The sequence below is a fragment of the Arvicola amphibius genome, chromosome 5 (genome assembly GCF_903992535.2).
Source record: "Arvicola amphibius chromosome 5, mArvAmp1.2, whole genome shotgun sequence".
Lineage (NCBI taxonomy): Eukaryota > Metazoa > Chordata > Mammalia > Rodentia > Cricetidae > Arvicola > Arvicola amphibius.
In genome coordinates this window covers 50,230,286-50,246,210 of record NC_052051.1, presented here as the reverse complement: position 1 = coordinate 50,246,210, position 15,925 = coordinate 50,230,286, and the positions used below count along the sequence as shown (strand labels likewise).

Here is a 15,925-nt window from a genome sequence, read left to right as displayed (position 1 = left end):
GAGGCGAAAAACAAAAAAGAAAATCGTCCCTGTGAATCGGCTCTGTATTAATATAGAGATTGCCATAGTTTAACAACAGACCCAGTGTACTCATAGGGCTGACATAAATCCTGTCTCCCCACACCACTGTCATAAATGGCGGTACTATATTTGGAATTCGACGTGTATATTTGAATGTAAGTATGACTGATGGTCTAGGAATTCACAGCCCTTCAAACACTGACCCGAATCACTTGTCTAAGGGGGCAGTTCTCCCACCCTGCCTGCTCTGTCTGGAATACATTTCTGGCTGGAAATGGTGGAGATGGGGAATTTTCCCTTCCCTCTTCTGCTCTGAGGGGGCTGAGTAAACAGACTTAGTGATAACTTCAAACAAAAATACCACTTAGTTGAGAAAGTTGCAAAGTCACGGGAAACTTAAAGCCAGATTTGCTATAGAGTAGAATTGGCACAAGCCACGCCTGACTGCCGCCCTGATCTGGCTTTCTTCTGTGGCAATGTGGCGGCTCCTCTCGGACAAGCAGGGGGCAGTTCAGCCCCTTGACAACGTCAGCTCCGATGGCAACCTCAGACTTATTGTCGGCTATTGTTTACAACCCCTGGTTCCACAGCCAAAACATAAACCAAAACAAAATGGGATGGATTATCCAACAGATGTAGAAAAAAATGAGGTGAGACAAAAGAAATTGAAGGTAGAATTCCATATAGAAGCGAGGACAATAAATGCTGAATGCTTCCGTTAGTAAACCAGAGTAGCTGTACATCAAAGTTTGTACTGAATTTTACAACTCTAAAGGAAAGGGAGAAGGGTCTGGGCTCTACGGTGCTTCTGTGTGAGTAAATGCATCCAGTCATTGACTGTCCTCTCACTCCAGATGGCCACATGTGCTTTCAGTGGGGAACGACACACGGACCCAAAGGAACCGTGCTGGCATGTCTTTCTAACATCACACAACCAAATACGACGACACATTCACATCTTCATCATCTATGAAGAACAAGGCCACTTAGGCTAGATCAAGCTGGAATTAAAATATTGGATTATTCCCCCTAAAGGCCCATTGCTTCACTCTGTTCACTAGTCTCCAATGGTGGTCACAAGAGTGACCCTCCTTACCCTGCAAAGACAGCATCTGTCCATGGCCTTGAATCTGGGCAAAGCTTTGTGATGGTTTCAATAGGTAGGAGTGGCCCCCATATATTCATGTGTTGGAATGCTTGGTCCATAGGGAGTGGCACTATTAGAGGGTATTGCCTTGTTGGAGCAGGTGTGGCCTTATTGGAGGAAACATGTCATTGTGGAGGTGGGCTTTGAGGTTTTATATGCTCAAGCTACACCTAGTGTGGCAGACTCTTCTGCTGCCTGCAAATCAAGGTGTAGAACTCTCAGTTCACTCTCCAGCACCATTTCTGCCTGTGCACTGCCATGCTTCCTGTCCTGATAGCAGGAAACTGTAAGACAGCTCCAATTAAACGTTTTCCTTTACAAGAGTTGCTGTGGTCATGGTGTCTCTACACAGCAATAAAACTCTAAGACAGCCTGTAACTGCCACGGAATTCAAAGTCATACAGTTGCAGGCTAAGTTTGAACAGAATCTAGTGGCTTCCATTTTCATGTTCATGGGAGATCCAGAACCACTGCATAAACAGCCTGGCTTTGCTTCTGGGGAGATTGTGCAGAAAGGCCACTGATTGAGGTCAGTTGGCGACCATAAGGAAGGGAACTGAGGGACTCCACCAACACTCTACGTGAGCCCATTCAAGCCCAGCCAGTCAGCCTGAAGTCATTTAAGTCATGCTACTTTAAAGATACAGGGTTCCAACATGCCACCAAGAGACAGCTCCAATAGACCCAACCTTGAACAAGGCCTACCAACTAAATCGGGGGTTCAACTTCTCCACTGACAAAATCATACTTAATGACTTCTTTCATCTTAAGGGGCAGTCCCAGGCAGAAGACTACATGAGAAATAATTAAAGCCCAAGAAATCCTCACCAGAGTCAAACTTCTTTATTTCTCTCTATTTAGATAAGTCACACCAATGTGAACAGGGTGTCATGCTACACTTCCATGGAAGCATCTTGCTATCACACACCCCAACCAACAGTCACTTGGAGGAGCAGAGACAAGAGTCTCTGAATTCCTGACCCACAGCACTGGGAAACCATAAAGCTGTTCGGAGTGACTTCCTACATAGCAAAAGATAGTCAAAACATGAATGAGAGTCAGTGTCTTCCGACAGTAGGTAGCCCAGGGTGACCTGTAACATGTTCTTTTCTCTGGGATGGGCCATTATGTCTTCATGTGTATGAAATTTTAGGTAGGAACAATCTAGAAGCCTCCTCTCCTTTGTCTTTTCTTACCAACTGTTCAGTTGTACCATTTGTGTTGTGTCTGGGACAACTGAGCCTTCTCCTCATCATCAACACCCCCGCCTTTGCTCAGACCACCATCTTCTCCCTGTGAGCCCCACATCGCTCCTTAAGTTCCCTGCACTAACCACACCACTTTCCCAGCACTGCCTCTGTAACACGGGGCTGATCCATCTGGAAGCTCTACTCATCCCCACCCTTCCCAACTATCAGGAATATGATGTTTATACTGATCCCTCTGTGCCCTTAATAGCATCATCTCTTTGTTCAGGCTCACAAGGTGTCAACCCCCAGACCACACTTAACAACACCAGTTAGATCCATGCAGCACAAAGCTGCTTGCTGTGCCCGAAGTTCCACCATCCCAAACACTCCTCTCACCTTGTGTCTTTTTTCCTCATCTTTCTCCTTTATGTCAAATTTCCAATTCCTCCAACTTCAAATGTATATAACTTAACCTTACCCAGACAGTCCATCAAAACCTGTCTATACCTGACCATCCACAACCATCTACTGACACCTACCTTATGCCCAATTTCCAAGATCCATAGAGAAATAAAATACGCAAGGCACCTTCTACCTAGTGGGGACCCGTGAGAGGTTCTCATTACAGTGGACAGCCACCATTTTATTGCACAACCAGAGGCTGTGGAACTCTCCGTAAAGGGCCATTCAGCAAATATTTTAGCATTGCAGATGTTCTACCATGGCTGTCACAGCTACATCCTTCCAGTGCTGCAAAGGCAGGCAGCGGTGGGTAACACGTGCACAGATGCCCAGGCTGCACATCAACAAAACTTCATCCTCAAACACAGCTTGGTCCGCAGTCTGCAGACCCAGTGAACTTGTACTGTAGTATCTTTTCCAATCAATCCCTTTCAAAAGGGCTTCTGTTGGCCTGTAACAGGACACACCTTCAACAAACGTTGAGTTGTGCCCACCGGAGAACATTCTAGAGAAAGATGGTATCAAGAGGATTAAAGAAAGAAATTTACCATCTATAAAATTTAATTTAGCCAAGAAGCAACAAAATATTAAGTTAAAAGTTCTATGAAGCCAGGTTTCCTAACTCTAGTTGATTTCCCTAGGGTAAAGACTGGAACTCGACATTCTTTGTTCTGTTTTTTTTTCCAAACTGTTAAATGTGCAAAGACGTTTCATTTTACTATTAAAATGCAATTGTCACAGATGCTATTTTAACAATAATTGCTCAAATTAATATTAATACTTACCTGTGCTTATAGGTAAGCAATGTAAAAAATGAAGCAAATAATTAAATAATTCATCTTTGCCAACAAGAATGCGAGATATGCATCAGCCTCCCTGGAAAAAGATATATGCTGCATAACTCTACCTGAGAAACACTTCTTATGCAGAATTTGAAAACAAGAGATTCTGGATGATACAATTAGTACACAACATTCTTAGCTCAGAGGCTGGACAGTATAGAAAGCTGTACCTGTCATGGTTAGTTCCACCTTAGTAAAAACACAAGCCCTAATATTAAAATATAATACATGCACTATCCAAGGTCCCTGATGATCCCAACATCTTATGATTCTTTCTGTTTTTCTAATATCTGACTGAAGTCTCAGAAAACATTTTTATTTAGCTAGGTCATAAGATTAACTATACTTAGGATTTTTTAATTCTTACTAAACAATATTAGAAATTTTAAATGTCCTGTCTGTTCATCCCCGACGCCCCGCCCCCCGCCCGCTGCCACAGCCATGCTAACTGACCGATATATTCCAAGTCCTTGACAACATTTATCAGTGCTTAGCTCAACTCAAGGCATCGGTGCTGTAGCAATGGTTGTTTGGCCTAACACCATGGCCTGTGCTTTTGGCTGCTTTTTTATTAATGACTCTTGGTCACCTGTGAACTATGAAGCCCCTTCCAAGCCGTGCACTACACATCTCTGGTGTTCCGCTCAACTAAGTAAAGACTGATATTCAGTTGAGGCCTCCAGTACTACCAATTCTTTGAAACACATTTAATGATTTTAGTGGTAAAATGCTTGCAATTTGACTCTTGCCTCTTTGGTAATTTTACAAATTAGTGTGAAAGAAAATTGAGTCCAGTGGGTAAGGAGATAGCTCTCACCGCAAAATGAGGGCTTCAGCTCCATCCATAGCACCAACTTAAAAGGCAGACAGGCTGTGCAGATCTGTAACCCCAGACAGGCAGTGAAGACCCTGTAACCCCAGACAGGCAGAGCAGACCTGTAACCCCAGACAGGCAGTGAAGACCTGTAACCCCAGACAGGCAGAGCAGACCTGTAACCCCAGACAGGCAGTGAAGACCTGTAACTCCAGACAGGCAGAGCAGACCTGTAACCCCAGACAGGCAGTGAAAACCTGTAACCCCCTACAGGCAGTGAAGACATGTAACCCCAGACAGGCAGAGCAGACCTGTAACCCCAGACAGGCAGTGCTGACCTGTACTGCAGACAGGCAGAGCAGACCTGTAAGCCCAGACAAGTGGTGAAGAACTACAACCCTAGACAAGCAATGAAGACCTGTAACCCCAGAAAGGCAGTGAATACCTGTAACCCAGACAGGTAGAGCAGACCTGTAAGCCCAGACAGGCTGTGAAGACCTGTAACCCCAGACAAACAGAGCAGACCTGTAAGCCCAGAAAGGTAGTACAGACCTGTAGCCCAGCACTGGGAGGCAGAGACAGACAGTTCCGTGGTGCTTACTGGGCAGTGGGTTTAGCCTAATCAGAAAACATCAGACCCTGGGGAGAAACTTGGCTTCACAAAACAAGGTATATGGCTCCTGAGAAATGATGCCCCAGTGAACTTCTGGCCTCTATCTACATGTCCATGCATGTGCCTGTGCACCCCTACACACGTACACCCACATGCACAAGAGACAATCACGTTTTAATAATCATGAAACAATAAATGCACACAGACCTATGACAGGCTTGATACGTTATTGATTTCAGCTTTCTCAAAGAATGCTATTAAAGTAAGTCCATTTGCTGGGCAGTGTCTAGAATCAAAGAAATTGTTAAAATAGTTTACTTGTCTTCCAAGAAAGCATCCACAGTGGAAACCAAAGCAAAAGTTCCCAGAGTGTGTTGGGTAAACTATTTGGTTTTGAATGTATATTTTAATTGTTTAGCATTTTGAGTAGTTATGGGTTGTGGGTAGAATGCTATGGTGTTTTAACAAAGGAATCTTTCAATATTATTTAAAATTCCAAGTAAGCTTGAAGATATGCCTGTCCTTCCATCTCGAATCACAACACTGTATGTTGATGTGGGTTTTATTCATTACATCATCCACAGCTTACTCGTGTCTTTAAAGTACCGCTTTGTCCAAAAGGCATAGATGAAAAAGTCAAATATTTCGTTTCTTTTTATTTAAAATGTGGGATTACATAAACCTCAGCTTAAGGAAATCTGTTTTTTAAATTGTGTTCCAATATATTAGCTTCCTCTTTTCATTAATGTGAAGACAAAAGATGCCATTGTCAGGGGCTTCCCCTGTGTGTCCTTAGGAGACTGTGACTTCAGAAGCGTCCTCAAGTTGTCTGGGCGAGTCAATGGGCTCCGCAAAGCCTCTGCTCTCCCCAACAAATTCCGTTAAGAAAGACTTCTGAAATTAATCCCTGGGCTTTGCCATCACATAATCTACCCGGGCTGTGAACTGTTTCATATGTGTTTTTCTGGTAATAAGAACTCCGGACAAAGTAAACACATAAACAAAGACCAAAAAGAATCTCGAGAAGGGGGACAAACTCTGTAAAACAAGAAGGGACTCCCGAGTCTGTCAACTATCAACCTATAAATCTATCAGTCTGTCAGCCCGTCAGCTTATCAACCTGTCAGCCTGTCAACCTGCAACCTATAAAATCAGGAACCGGCCGCAAGGACACGAGACGCACTCCTGTTACTGGAGACTTGGGAAAAGGCATTCCGCTTTCAGGAATGCTTCCATTGACACGAAACTGTAATATTCCCTTATTTGGGCGCTAGAGCAATAAGGCAATCATAAAGGCCACAGAAGTACTGCTCTCTAACTAAAACTTGGCTTATGGGTGCTGGTGGTGGAGGTGTTGCTGGTGGTGCCGGTGGTGGAGGTGAGGGTGTGAGTATGCGTATTGCTGAGCCGTCTTCCACTTTTTGACTAATCACAGTGTGAAAATTTAGCTGAGAAAAAAGATCTGATGAGCTGAAATGCAGAGTTAAAGCTGAAAATTACTGTCAAGCCATTTCGCGCACGGTAAGCAAAGGCCCTCTCCCACCCACGCCCCACCCTGAGAAAAACCCTACTACACACGGCTACCATTTCAAAGTGATCGTTAAACCTGCAAATTTCAGGCCAGTGAGACAGCTCAGCAGGTAAAGATGCCTACAACCAAGCCTGATGACCTGAGTTCAATACCCGGAACCTACTGATGGAGTGAGAGACTGGATGCCTGCAAGTGGTTCCCTGTACACACACACACACACACACACACACACACACACACACACACACTGTATTGCACACCCATGCCATAAATAAGTAGAATGTAAAAATAAATAAACGTGCAAATTTTCACTGGAAAATTGAGGAAAAACATAGTTTTTGCTGAGTATGAATGGGGAACACGTTGATTCCATCTTTCTAAAATTTCAAAAGAATAGAGCATTTCCTGTAAAAGCAGAAATTGGCAACTTGCTCTAAGAAAACACAGCAAAATCTGGGGAAAAAAATTTTAGGATCCTTAAAGTTCTACAGCGGAACAAGTTTTGCTGCCCATAAGAAGAGAAAAAGGGAGAAAACACCTTCCCTGAGATGCAGGAGAGAAGCCAGCTAGGGTGGTATGCCTTGTGAGGGAAGACAGGCCCTCCAGCCTGCAGAGAGAGGGAGCCAACAGGGAAGGAACCGTAAGTCCGGTACCTGTCCCACCAGAGGAAAAGTCAAAGCCCATGGGGCACTGCAGCCAGACATGGGTGCATGGATATCAGCAAGGTGTCAACATCAAGCCCCTGCCTCACATGAGCCTCAGGGATTACAAACCACCTCCACTTCCAAAGACCATGTCCATCCAAGCACGGAGCAGGTGTCGGCACAGTCAGGGTTAGTTCTGGACTACACAACACTTGGGTGAGCATATGCAGAAGCTGTAAGTTACACCTGGGCAGATGCCATGCACAGCCTGCTCTTCTGCTGGTTTACACAGCACAGCGTGGCTGTGAGACTTATCACAGGAGACCAGTGGCAGTGAATAAAGAGACGTTTCCAAATCAGCGTCAGAGTGAGTGTGTTGAGAATCTATAAGAAAACTTGTAGCTCTACCCGTGTTACTTTTGTGCCACGTATAATCTTATGCATACACATGTAAGTATACCGAAGGATGCTGTTAATAGTAAAATATTTATCATAATCTCAAGAGCCATCATGTGGAACCTACCCCACCATATCATGGGATTCTACAAACCAAGAGAACACAAGCTAACAGATGAACGCACTGAAGATGTAGAGAAAGTGAAGGCCCACATTTTATACAGCACATGCACATAGTGGGAAAAAAACAGGTGCACACATACATGTTCATATATACCATGCATATGTACAATGCATATGTGGCTATGTGTATATGTATATAATTTTTCTCAAAAATATATAATTGAGGTGTCTAAAAAGTAGGAGAAAATACTTTAAATTGTATATCCTTTACAATTATTTTGCCGCAATCATACATAGAAATAGACACAGAAAACTTTATAGATAATGTAAGAACTAGGAATGTGCATAATGGCTGTCCTACTATTTAAATGGCTGTTCTACTGTTAAAAAAAAGAGTTATGAAAATTACAACCTTGTATATATGCGTTTTTTGTGTATATATGAGCAATGCCATCACAATAGATACTAACGATATTGCACAGCAGTAACGTGCGTTTGAAGGAAAAATGCTGGCCCAAACAAACCCTCTTGAGAACATGTTAAAATTAGCTTTTCCACCCATTTACTGAACTCTCCACAAGCCTTCCACACAGGGTGATCGTTTGCTGCTTGGTCAGGATCAGCAGGTTTTATTGCCAATGTTTTTGGAATTCTAGGTCTGTTTTCCACAAAGGTCAAGATAGAATTGATGGTAACTATTTTCTGAGATCAAACAATCACAAACACATTACCACAGCCGCCTAAGTACTTAGAACTGATGCTCATCTGGTCCTTCGTCCAGATATGGACTCAAAAACCGTCATACACTCTGCTTTTGCTTCTTGTATTGAAGCCATACAAACACAAGATACACTACATATACACAAAACAGACCCCCCCCCTCCTTCATCGGGTCATCCGGGGCTACATAAGTTACAGACCACTCAGCGGGGAAAACGCCCTGGGAATGACAAGAAACCTCCACATATGCACCGCCTGGGATCACTGAGGAGGTTCCTCCAAGGGAGAGAAGAGTGGCCATGTATTTCCATCCTACCACTTCTGTAGAGGATTGAACTCTAGGCACTGTCATTTTTAAGAGTTTATTTCCCCGTCCTTCAGCTCGAAACTGCCTAGCCTTAACCATTTAAATTGCTAAACACTGGGGCGTGGGAATTTGGCGGTACAAGGGTTTTCCAAGTAGACATCAACACCCTGTAGGGCCAGCCTCAGAGACCTTACTCCAACAGTGACTCCACAGAGCCTCTGGGCTCTGTGAGCTCAGAAACCTTCGCCCTGCAGACTTCCAAAGCCGACTTCTGGAAGGTAGCGCACCGCCCTGGTTTTCAGGAGTCTTGTTTTTCAAGACTGGTCTCTTCCCTTCCTCGCTGCCTCCCAAACAGCTGATCCCAACACGGAAAGTTCTTCTGCCTGCACACTGCCGGAACTGGTATGCAGCAAAAGCAGTGGGCTTCTCCCTTTCTCCAGGTTTCAGCTCCTCCTCTCTCCACAAGAAGCCCTTCTCGCCTCCCCAAATCTGCCTCAACAATGGCCCAGGATTCCCTTCAGCCGGGACCTCTCATTTGGGACAGGAACAAGGTGATTTATCTGAGCAAGTGGTGATGACCAAAGAACCTTGGCACTTCTAGGCTATCTCCCCAGGAGGTCTCACCCAGGGTCTTCTACCGGCCCTGTCAATTGCTGTGGATCTTGGTGTCCCAAGAAGGGCGAGGGGAGGCACATCGAAGCAGCCGAGCGCTTCCCTTACCCTTTCAGCGCATCGTGTCCTCCGCCGCCTCTTCTCTTGGCTCGGTTAGCTCTGGTCTCCTTCGGATTCCCAGCCTCCAGATTAGTGTCCGCCCCGTGGCTCGTGTAGGACGCGAGGAGCAGGGTGAACGCCAGCGCGACCTCCAGCAGCCGGCCTCGCCGCATGATGCCGCCGGCCGCCACTCTCTCAGTCGCCGCTGCGCCTTCCAGCGCCCGGAGCCTCCGGGGTCCCGCTGGTTCTGCTGTCCCGCCGCAGGGGTGTCCTCGCCTGGTTCTTAACGTTTTCTTTTCCCGACGCTGCTCCCTCTTCGGGCAGCCCCTGCCCTGCAACACAGACAAGTCCCCAAGGCGGGCGGGGGGAAACACTCAGGTCTCTGGGATGTTGGAGCTCCCAGTCCCCACTGCCCAGCCCAGCCCGCGCGCCGCCTGCGCGTGGCGCAGTTACTGGGATGAGCGAGGACCGTTCGATCCCAGCTGGCTGCAAAGCCAGAGCCAGGCGACTGGGATCCTCGGACCCTGCGGCCTCGCGGCGCCAAATACCGTGTCCCGGGGGAGCCCAAGAGTCCCGCGAGTCGGCTGCCTACACCGTCTTAAAGGCACTGATTGCGCGCGGTGAGGGCTGACGTGACCACCGGGTCCTTTCCACCCAGACACCCGGCCACCGCCGCCCCCGCCAGTCCCCTGCATCCAACGTGGAACCGGGCACAGCAACCCCGAGTCCTGCAGCTGTCAGGCAGAGAGGGCCGGCTGCAGATGCTCGGGACAGCCCCTCACCCTGCCCGGCCTCAAGCCCTAGGTGCCGCGCAAACGGCCCTCCAGCCCCCGGCTGCCGCCTGACCCCGGCGGGACCCCGCGACACCCACTGGACCAGCGGCTCGGACTCCCAGGCGGCGTTGGCTGCTCTGCTCTGCAGCTGTCCCAGCCGTGGCCGCCTGTGGCACCCACAGTCTCTGCCCCAACTCCGCGGCCCCCTCCTTTCCCACCTCTTCAAGTATCGTCCGCGCAACAGTTTCTCGCGAGAGAAATACTTTTCAAAAAAAAAAAAAGAAAGAAAGAAAAAGAAAGAAAATGACACCCCTACCTCCCCCATCATCACCCCACCCCCGGCCCCATCTATCCTCCCTTTCCACTCCCCTCTGCCAGCCACCGCCCGGGTCCGGGGCCTCCCTCACTTGCGGGATCAGCGCCGTGGGAGGAGGCGGAGGTGATCCAGTCCTGCCAGGCCGGGATATTCCGTCCCAGGGTGGGGAAGCGAGGGAATGGGAAGAGTGGAGTAGCGGTTTGGACCGTTTTGCGGCTGGGAGGTCTAGACCCGAGATTCCGGTGATCAGAAGAGCAGAGAGCTGTGCCACCTGCACCAAGAATACGTGCTAGACTCCTTGGCCACCGAGGCCCAGCAGACCGTGGACGGAGAGGGGCCCTGTGGCGGTGGCCCTGTTTTCGGGGCCCAGACTCCTGTGCTTCTGCTGTCTTGCATGAAGGAGAAAACTTAGGCCCCGAGGCTCAGGCAGGGCGTGTCACAAGGCCACCATCGCTGAGCCAGCCAACTGGTTGGTGTAGGAAGGGGCTTGTCACTGTCAAGAACCCACTGGAGAAGTGATTCTCAGAGACTCGGGGCAAGCCTCTCGCCTAGGCAGAAGTCTGAGTTCTGGCCCGTGATTTGGGTTTCCAGCAATTCTCTTGTTCAACCCTCAGTTAAAATTGGGGCTTCCTGGAAGAAGTCTGTTTTCACATGTACATACAGAGCACAAATGTGTGCATGCATGCGCACGCATACACACACAAAGAGAGAGAGAGAGAGAGAGAGAGAGAGAGAGAGAGAGAGAGAGAGAGAGAGAGAGAGAGAGAGAGAGAGAGAGAACTAGAGTTTAGCTGGTCTGGGAATCCAATTAGGCTCTGGCACAGGAACCAGGGACTCCTAATCACCAACTGTCATGCTCGGGACAAACAGGTATATTAAGAATGCGTGCATCTTATTGAAGGGGATTTTTCACGTTTTCAGCACTGTGTCCAAATATGAGCTTATAGCAATCAAGGCCATTGATCTTCATTTTGGAATGGACCACACACCTCATGACTATGGCCTCACTGCACACTGCCTGCGACATGAACGGAAAGATGAAAACATTGACTTCAATTCACAGTTCTTTAAATATATTGTCTGGCTTGATTAAGGACTTACCTTCAAAAATCCACTTAACAGATCCATGAACTGGAGGCTTGACCAGACATCCTCAGTTGAGTAAAGAATCACTCATTCAAGGGCTAGCTAAAAGGTTCAGCAAATCAAGCACCAAGGCTGATGATCTAAGTTCTATCACAAGATCTACATGATGGAAGGAAAGAAAAGAAAAAAATTCCTGAACATTGTCCTCGGATGGATGTACTCAGCGCGCACACACACACACACACACACACACACACACAGGCACACACATGTGGACACACATAGTAATAAAATAAAGAACCATTCACTCATGAAGTAGATACTGAACACCATCCATGCCACCTGGTCATTGTGTGAATCAGAACTATTTGCAAGTCAGCCAGGAATTCCAGAACTCCTTAAACAGCATGTGGGCTGCAGGAAAAGCAGGCTTGAAACAAATAACAACTCACATGTTACATGCCAATGAATACAGGGCATTGACTAGAGGGTGTCTATGAGTGTGATTAGACCTAAGCTAGGGCTGGTAGGGAAGGCTTCCCTGAGAAAGTGCCATCTAACCCTTTTAAGGCTTGATGATTTCTTATAGAGAGAGCAAGGGTTCTGAACTATAGGCACAGTAGGATCTAGGGTGTATATATATAATATTATAGAATATATCTTGATTATATATTATAGGATATACAATATGGATTATATGTTATATATTACATTATATATATTATGTTATATAAGATTACGTGTATAATCAGACACAAGGACTCAGAGGTTGCTTTTTAAAGTCTGTGGTGAACATTGGCATGGATATTTTTCAAAGTTCCCCAGATAAAAAGAGGTGCCACCGGGATTATTATGGGTGGGAAAGGGGTCCATGCAGAGGAACCACAGGTCAGCAGAACCAAAGCATCTGGAGGTAAAGGAGGATTTTGGCCTGGCTCCTACATATCCAGGCTGTTCTGCACCTTTTGTGCATTCTAGAAACTGCCTGTTTCCCATGCATTCGGATGGCATGCAAGAGGCCACTGTGACCCTCTCTTGGAGGCTGCCTCTCAACAGCAAAACTGATGAGAACAACTATAGGCTTCTCCAAAGGCGTTTGCCCAGGCAGCACAGAACAAACCCCAGTAAGGGCTCCACACATCTCAGGATCACCGAGTTCTCCCTGATAAAAAGAGAGCTGGCAAGGGCTGCAGCAGTCCCTGGGCCTGCCTTCTCTTTCAGTTCCCTCCCCAGGACTTCCACATGGGACAGCTTTTCCTACGAGAGGGGTCCATACATATTTGCTAACTAAGCCAATAGATTTCCTTTCTAGATAGTGCTATGATGGTAACTCTAAGCCCTCACCCATTCTCCCTCATTATTCTCTGTACTAAAGAAAGGATCAATGCATTTCTAGCCACTGACAGAGCCTCGATGGTACCTGGCTGCACCTCAGTTGTGACACTGCTCCTTTGGGTGTGAATGAAATAAATCTCAAAGGAAAACTAAGTTGAATGACAGCCAAGGTACATTTTTACTGAGTTCATTATTCATTTAATCAGTTTGACCGAAGGCAAGCACCACCTGCTAACCACCATATTAGGCATGAGACTATTTATATTTCCATCATTTTTCAGAACTTTCCTCTGTTGAAGAAATGTTTTAACGACTTAATTTTTAAGTATTTTCCTATAATCCCACCATTCTACAACTATTTTGCTTTTCCCCGTTTCCCAGGAGTCTTTTCCCTGTGGCACATCTCACACCGTCATCACCACAGGGGCTCTAGAGTTTTGTCTTCTGCGGAACAGAGAGGAGAATTTGTTCACACTGCAGGCTTAACCTTTGCGTTTTACAGATGGGGGTCCCTGGGTGAGGTTCGCCTAGCCATATTTCTGGCAGAGAGCATGTGCAACTGCTGAATTATGTTATTGAAATAACTTTCATTACCTCAATCCCCCAAAGCAAACAGCTCCTCTCCACCCAAAACAAAAGCTCCATTTCCCAGCCTTCATTTCACTTGTGTTTCCATGAGTTCTGGGTCCCACCCTGGTATTGCCTGTCATTTTTTTTTTCTACCAGACATAACAGATACCAGCCCAACAGCAGAGGAGAATAAAGAAGAGGCCTGGCCAGCAAGAAGGGATATAACATTGGATCCATCACAAATTAAAAACACATCCTCTCTGAGTGCCATTCAGCACATTAACTAAACTCTGGGTCACACCATGGTCGATCCTGTAGATGCCACCAAAAATTCTTCCCAGGGTGCTTTGTTTTCTCTCAGAAAAGGGAAAGGGACTCCATATCTGCAAAAAAAAATTTTTTTAATGGCAAACAGTAAGTAGAGAGGCAAAGAAAAGTAAATTTCTTCAAGCATTTTATAGGCAAAAAAAAAACCCCTCAAATTTTATCTGTAGACCTTGATTGACATTTGAGTTTCATTCAATTTTTTTAAGCAATGAAGCATTCTGTTGATATTTTCAATGATGCAAAGGTATACAGCCAACAAGTATATGGAAACAGACATGTGGAGTGAGGGTTTCCAGGGAGCAGTTTACCAGTACCTGGACTGGAAGACAAGCACAGAAAATGATTTGAGGAATCCTCCCAAAGCTGGGTGTCACCAAAGCAGAGGCCCACAGGGCCGAGAGGTGGGTGGAGTGGGATGACTAGTCTGGTCAGGAAGATTTAATGGGTGCGATGGGATTTGAGTGGTGCCTTGAAAGGAGGGTAGGGTTTGGCTGTGCAGGACTGTCTTGAGAGAACATTCCAGACACACGAGAGGAGAAGGAGGCAAAAGCAGAAAGGGAGGAAGGAGTTGGGGCCAGAGGAGACAGATGAGGTATTTTCCCATCCTTCCCTGGGACACACCCTGGGCTGAGTGTTTATGATGGGCAGCAGGCTACTGGGGACCCATGGGTATCCTTTCTTAAATGACTGCGATTAATCACACCGCATGAATATTTATTGTCTCCATCACTGAGACCTGGAAGAATTGAAATCCATCTGATCTCTATCTTCAAACTGAGGGCAGACTATACTCAATTTCCCCTGGGTTTCAATTAGTCACCTACATTACGAAATTTTAATAGAGAGTGAACGTTTTCTCCGGACCCTAATATTAGTCTCTTTCTACCCGGAAATGCATACCCCAACCTACTGTCATGGCAACCTGCAAGTCTAGTTAAGTTAGGAGTGAAGCGGTCCGTTAGCAACACTATCTTTGTCAACATCTGTTTCTACTTTCAATCTCAATTTTCTCCTAACAGTAATTAGTGGATACTAGTAATTAGTGGATAAAAAAATGCTTTTTTCCTAGCTGACTTTATCTATTCCCATGATTTCACCCCCTGCTTATAACATACTATTAAGTCCCAAATCTGTATCTCCACCCCAGAGTATCCCTGGAGCTTCCAATACAGATGGCCAAGTTCCTGCTGGATGACTCCACCCACTCCTCCCAGGGACAAAGTCATTGCGTAGCAGCTTCTGAAATGGCCTCCAAAAATCCCACCCAGGTACTCATGCCCTGGGATAGTTCTCTCCCCCTGAGCATGGGCTGGACCTGCCCAGTCCCTTCTCTTCTCAGTGTGGCGGAAGTGAGGGGGTCACTTCTCATATGACATCACAGTGTGGCAGAAGTGAGGGGGTCACTTCTCATATGACATCACAGTGCGGCGGAAGTGAGGGGGATCATTTCTCTTATTATGTCACAGACTCTGGATTCCCTATTGCCCTTCCCTCTTGGTCTTCTTCTCAGTCACTCTGATGGAGTCATTTGCATCAATGTGAATTGACCTATAAAGTCCCAGTAGCACAAAACTGAAGACAAGCCACCACCAGTCATTGAAAACCCAAGTTTTCAGTGCACACCTTCTGGGAGCTGTGTTCTCAGGGTCACATGGGAAAGCTTGGGCCTCTCCAGATGCCACTGTAACCCCAGCTAACGAAAGTCTAAGAACAAAAGAACTGGCAAGGCAATGCTCAAATCGTGACCCATAGAAATTATGAAAAAAATAAAAATGCAGTGTTTGGAGCCTCTGGATTTTGAGGCCACTCGCTGCATAGGAATGGATAACAAGTATCTAAGCAATATGTCTAATTGTGGGCGAGAAGTGGTGGAGCATTCCTTTAATCCCAGCACTCGGGATGCAGAGGCAGAGGAGCATCTCTGAGTTCAAGGTCAGCCTGGTCTACAGAGGGAGTTCCAGGGACAGCCAGGGCTACAAAGAGAAATCCTGTCTTGA

The 15,925-nt window shown here is 46.4% G+C and overlaps 1 protein-coding gene across 1 annotated transcript in view; it reads right to left on the bottom strand.

The window, feature by feature from the left end:
• Positions 1–10,468, bottom strand: part of Fbn1 (fibrillin 1) — a 205,486-nt gene extending 195,018 nt beyond the window's left edge. The window contains exons 1-2 of the mRNA XM_038330599.2: positions 10,393–10,468; positions 9,531–9,853 (exon numbers count right to left, since the gene is read on the bottom strand). Coding sequence (XP_038186527.1) covers positions 9,531–9,694 — 164 coding nt within the window. The 5' untranslated portion in view covers positions 9,695–9,853; positions 10,393–10,468. The remainder of the gene's footprint in view (positions 1–9,530; positions 9,854–10,392) is intronic.
• Between the last annotated feature and the right edge of the window lie 5,457 nt (positions 10,469–15,925).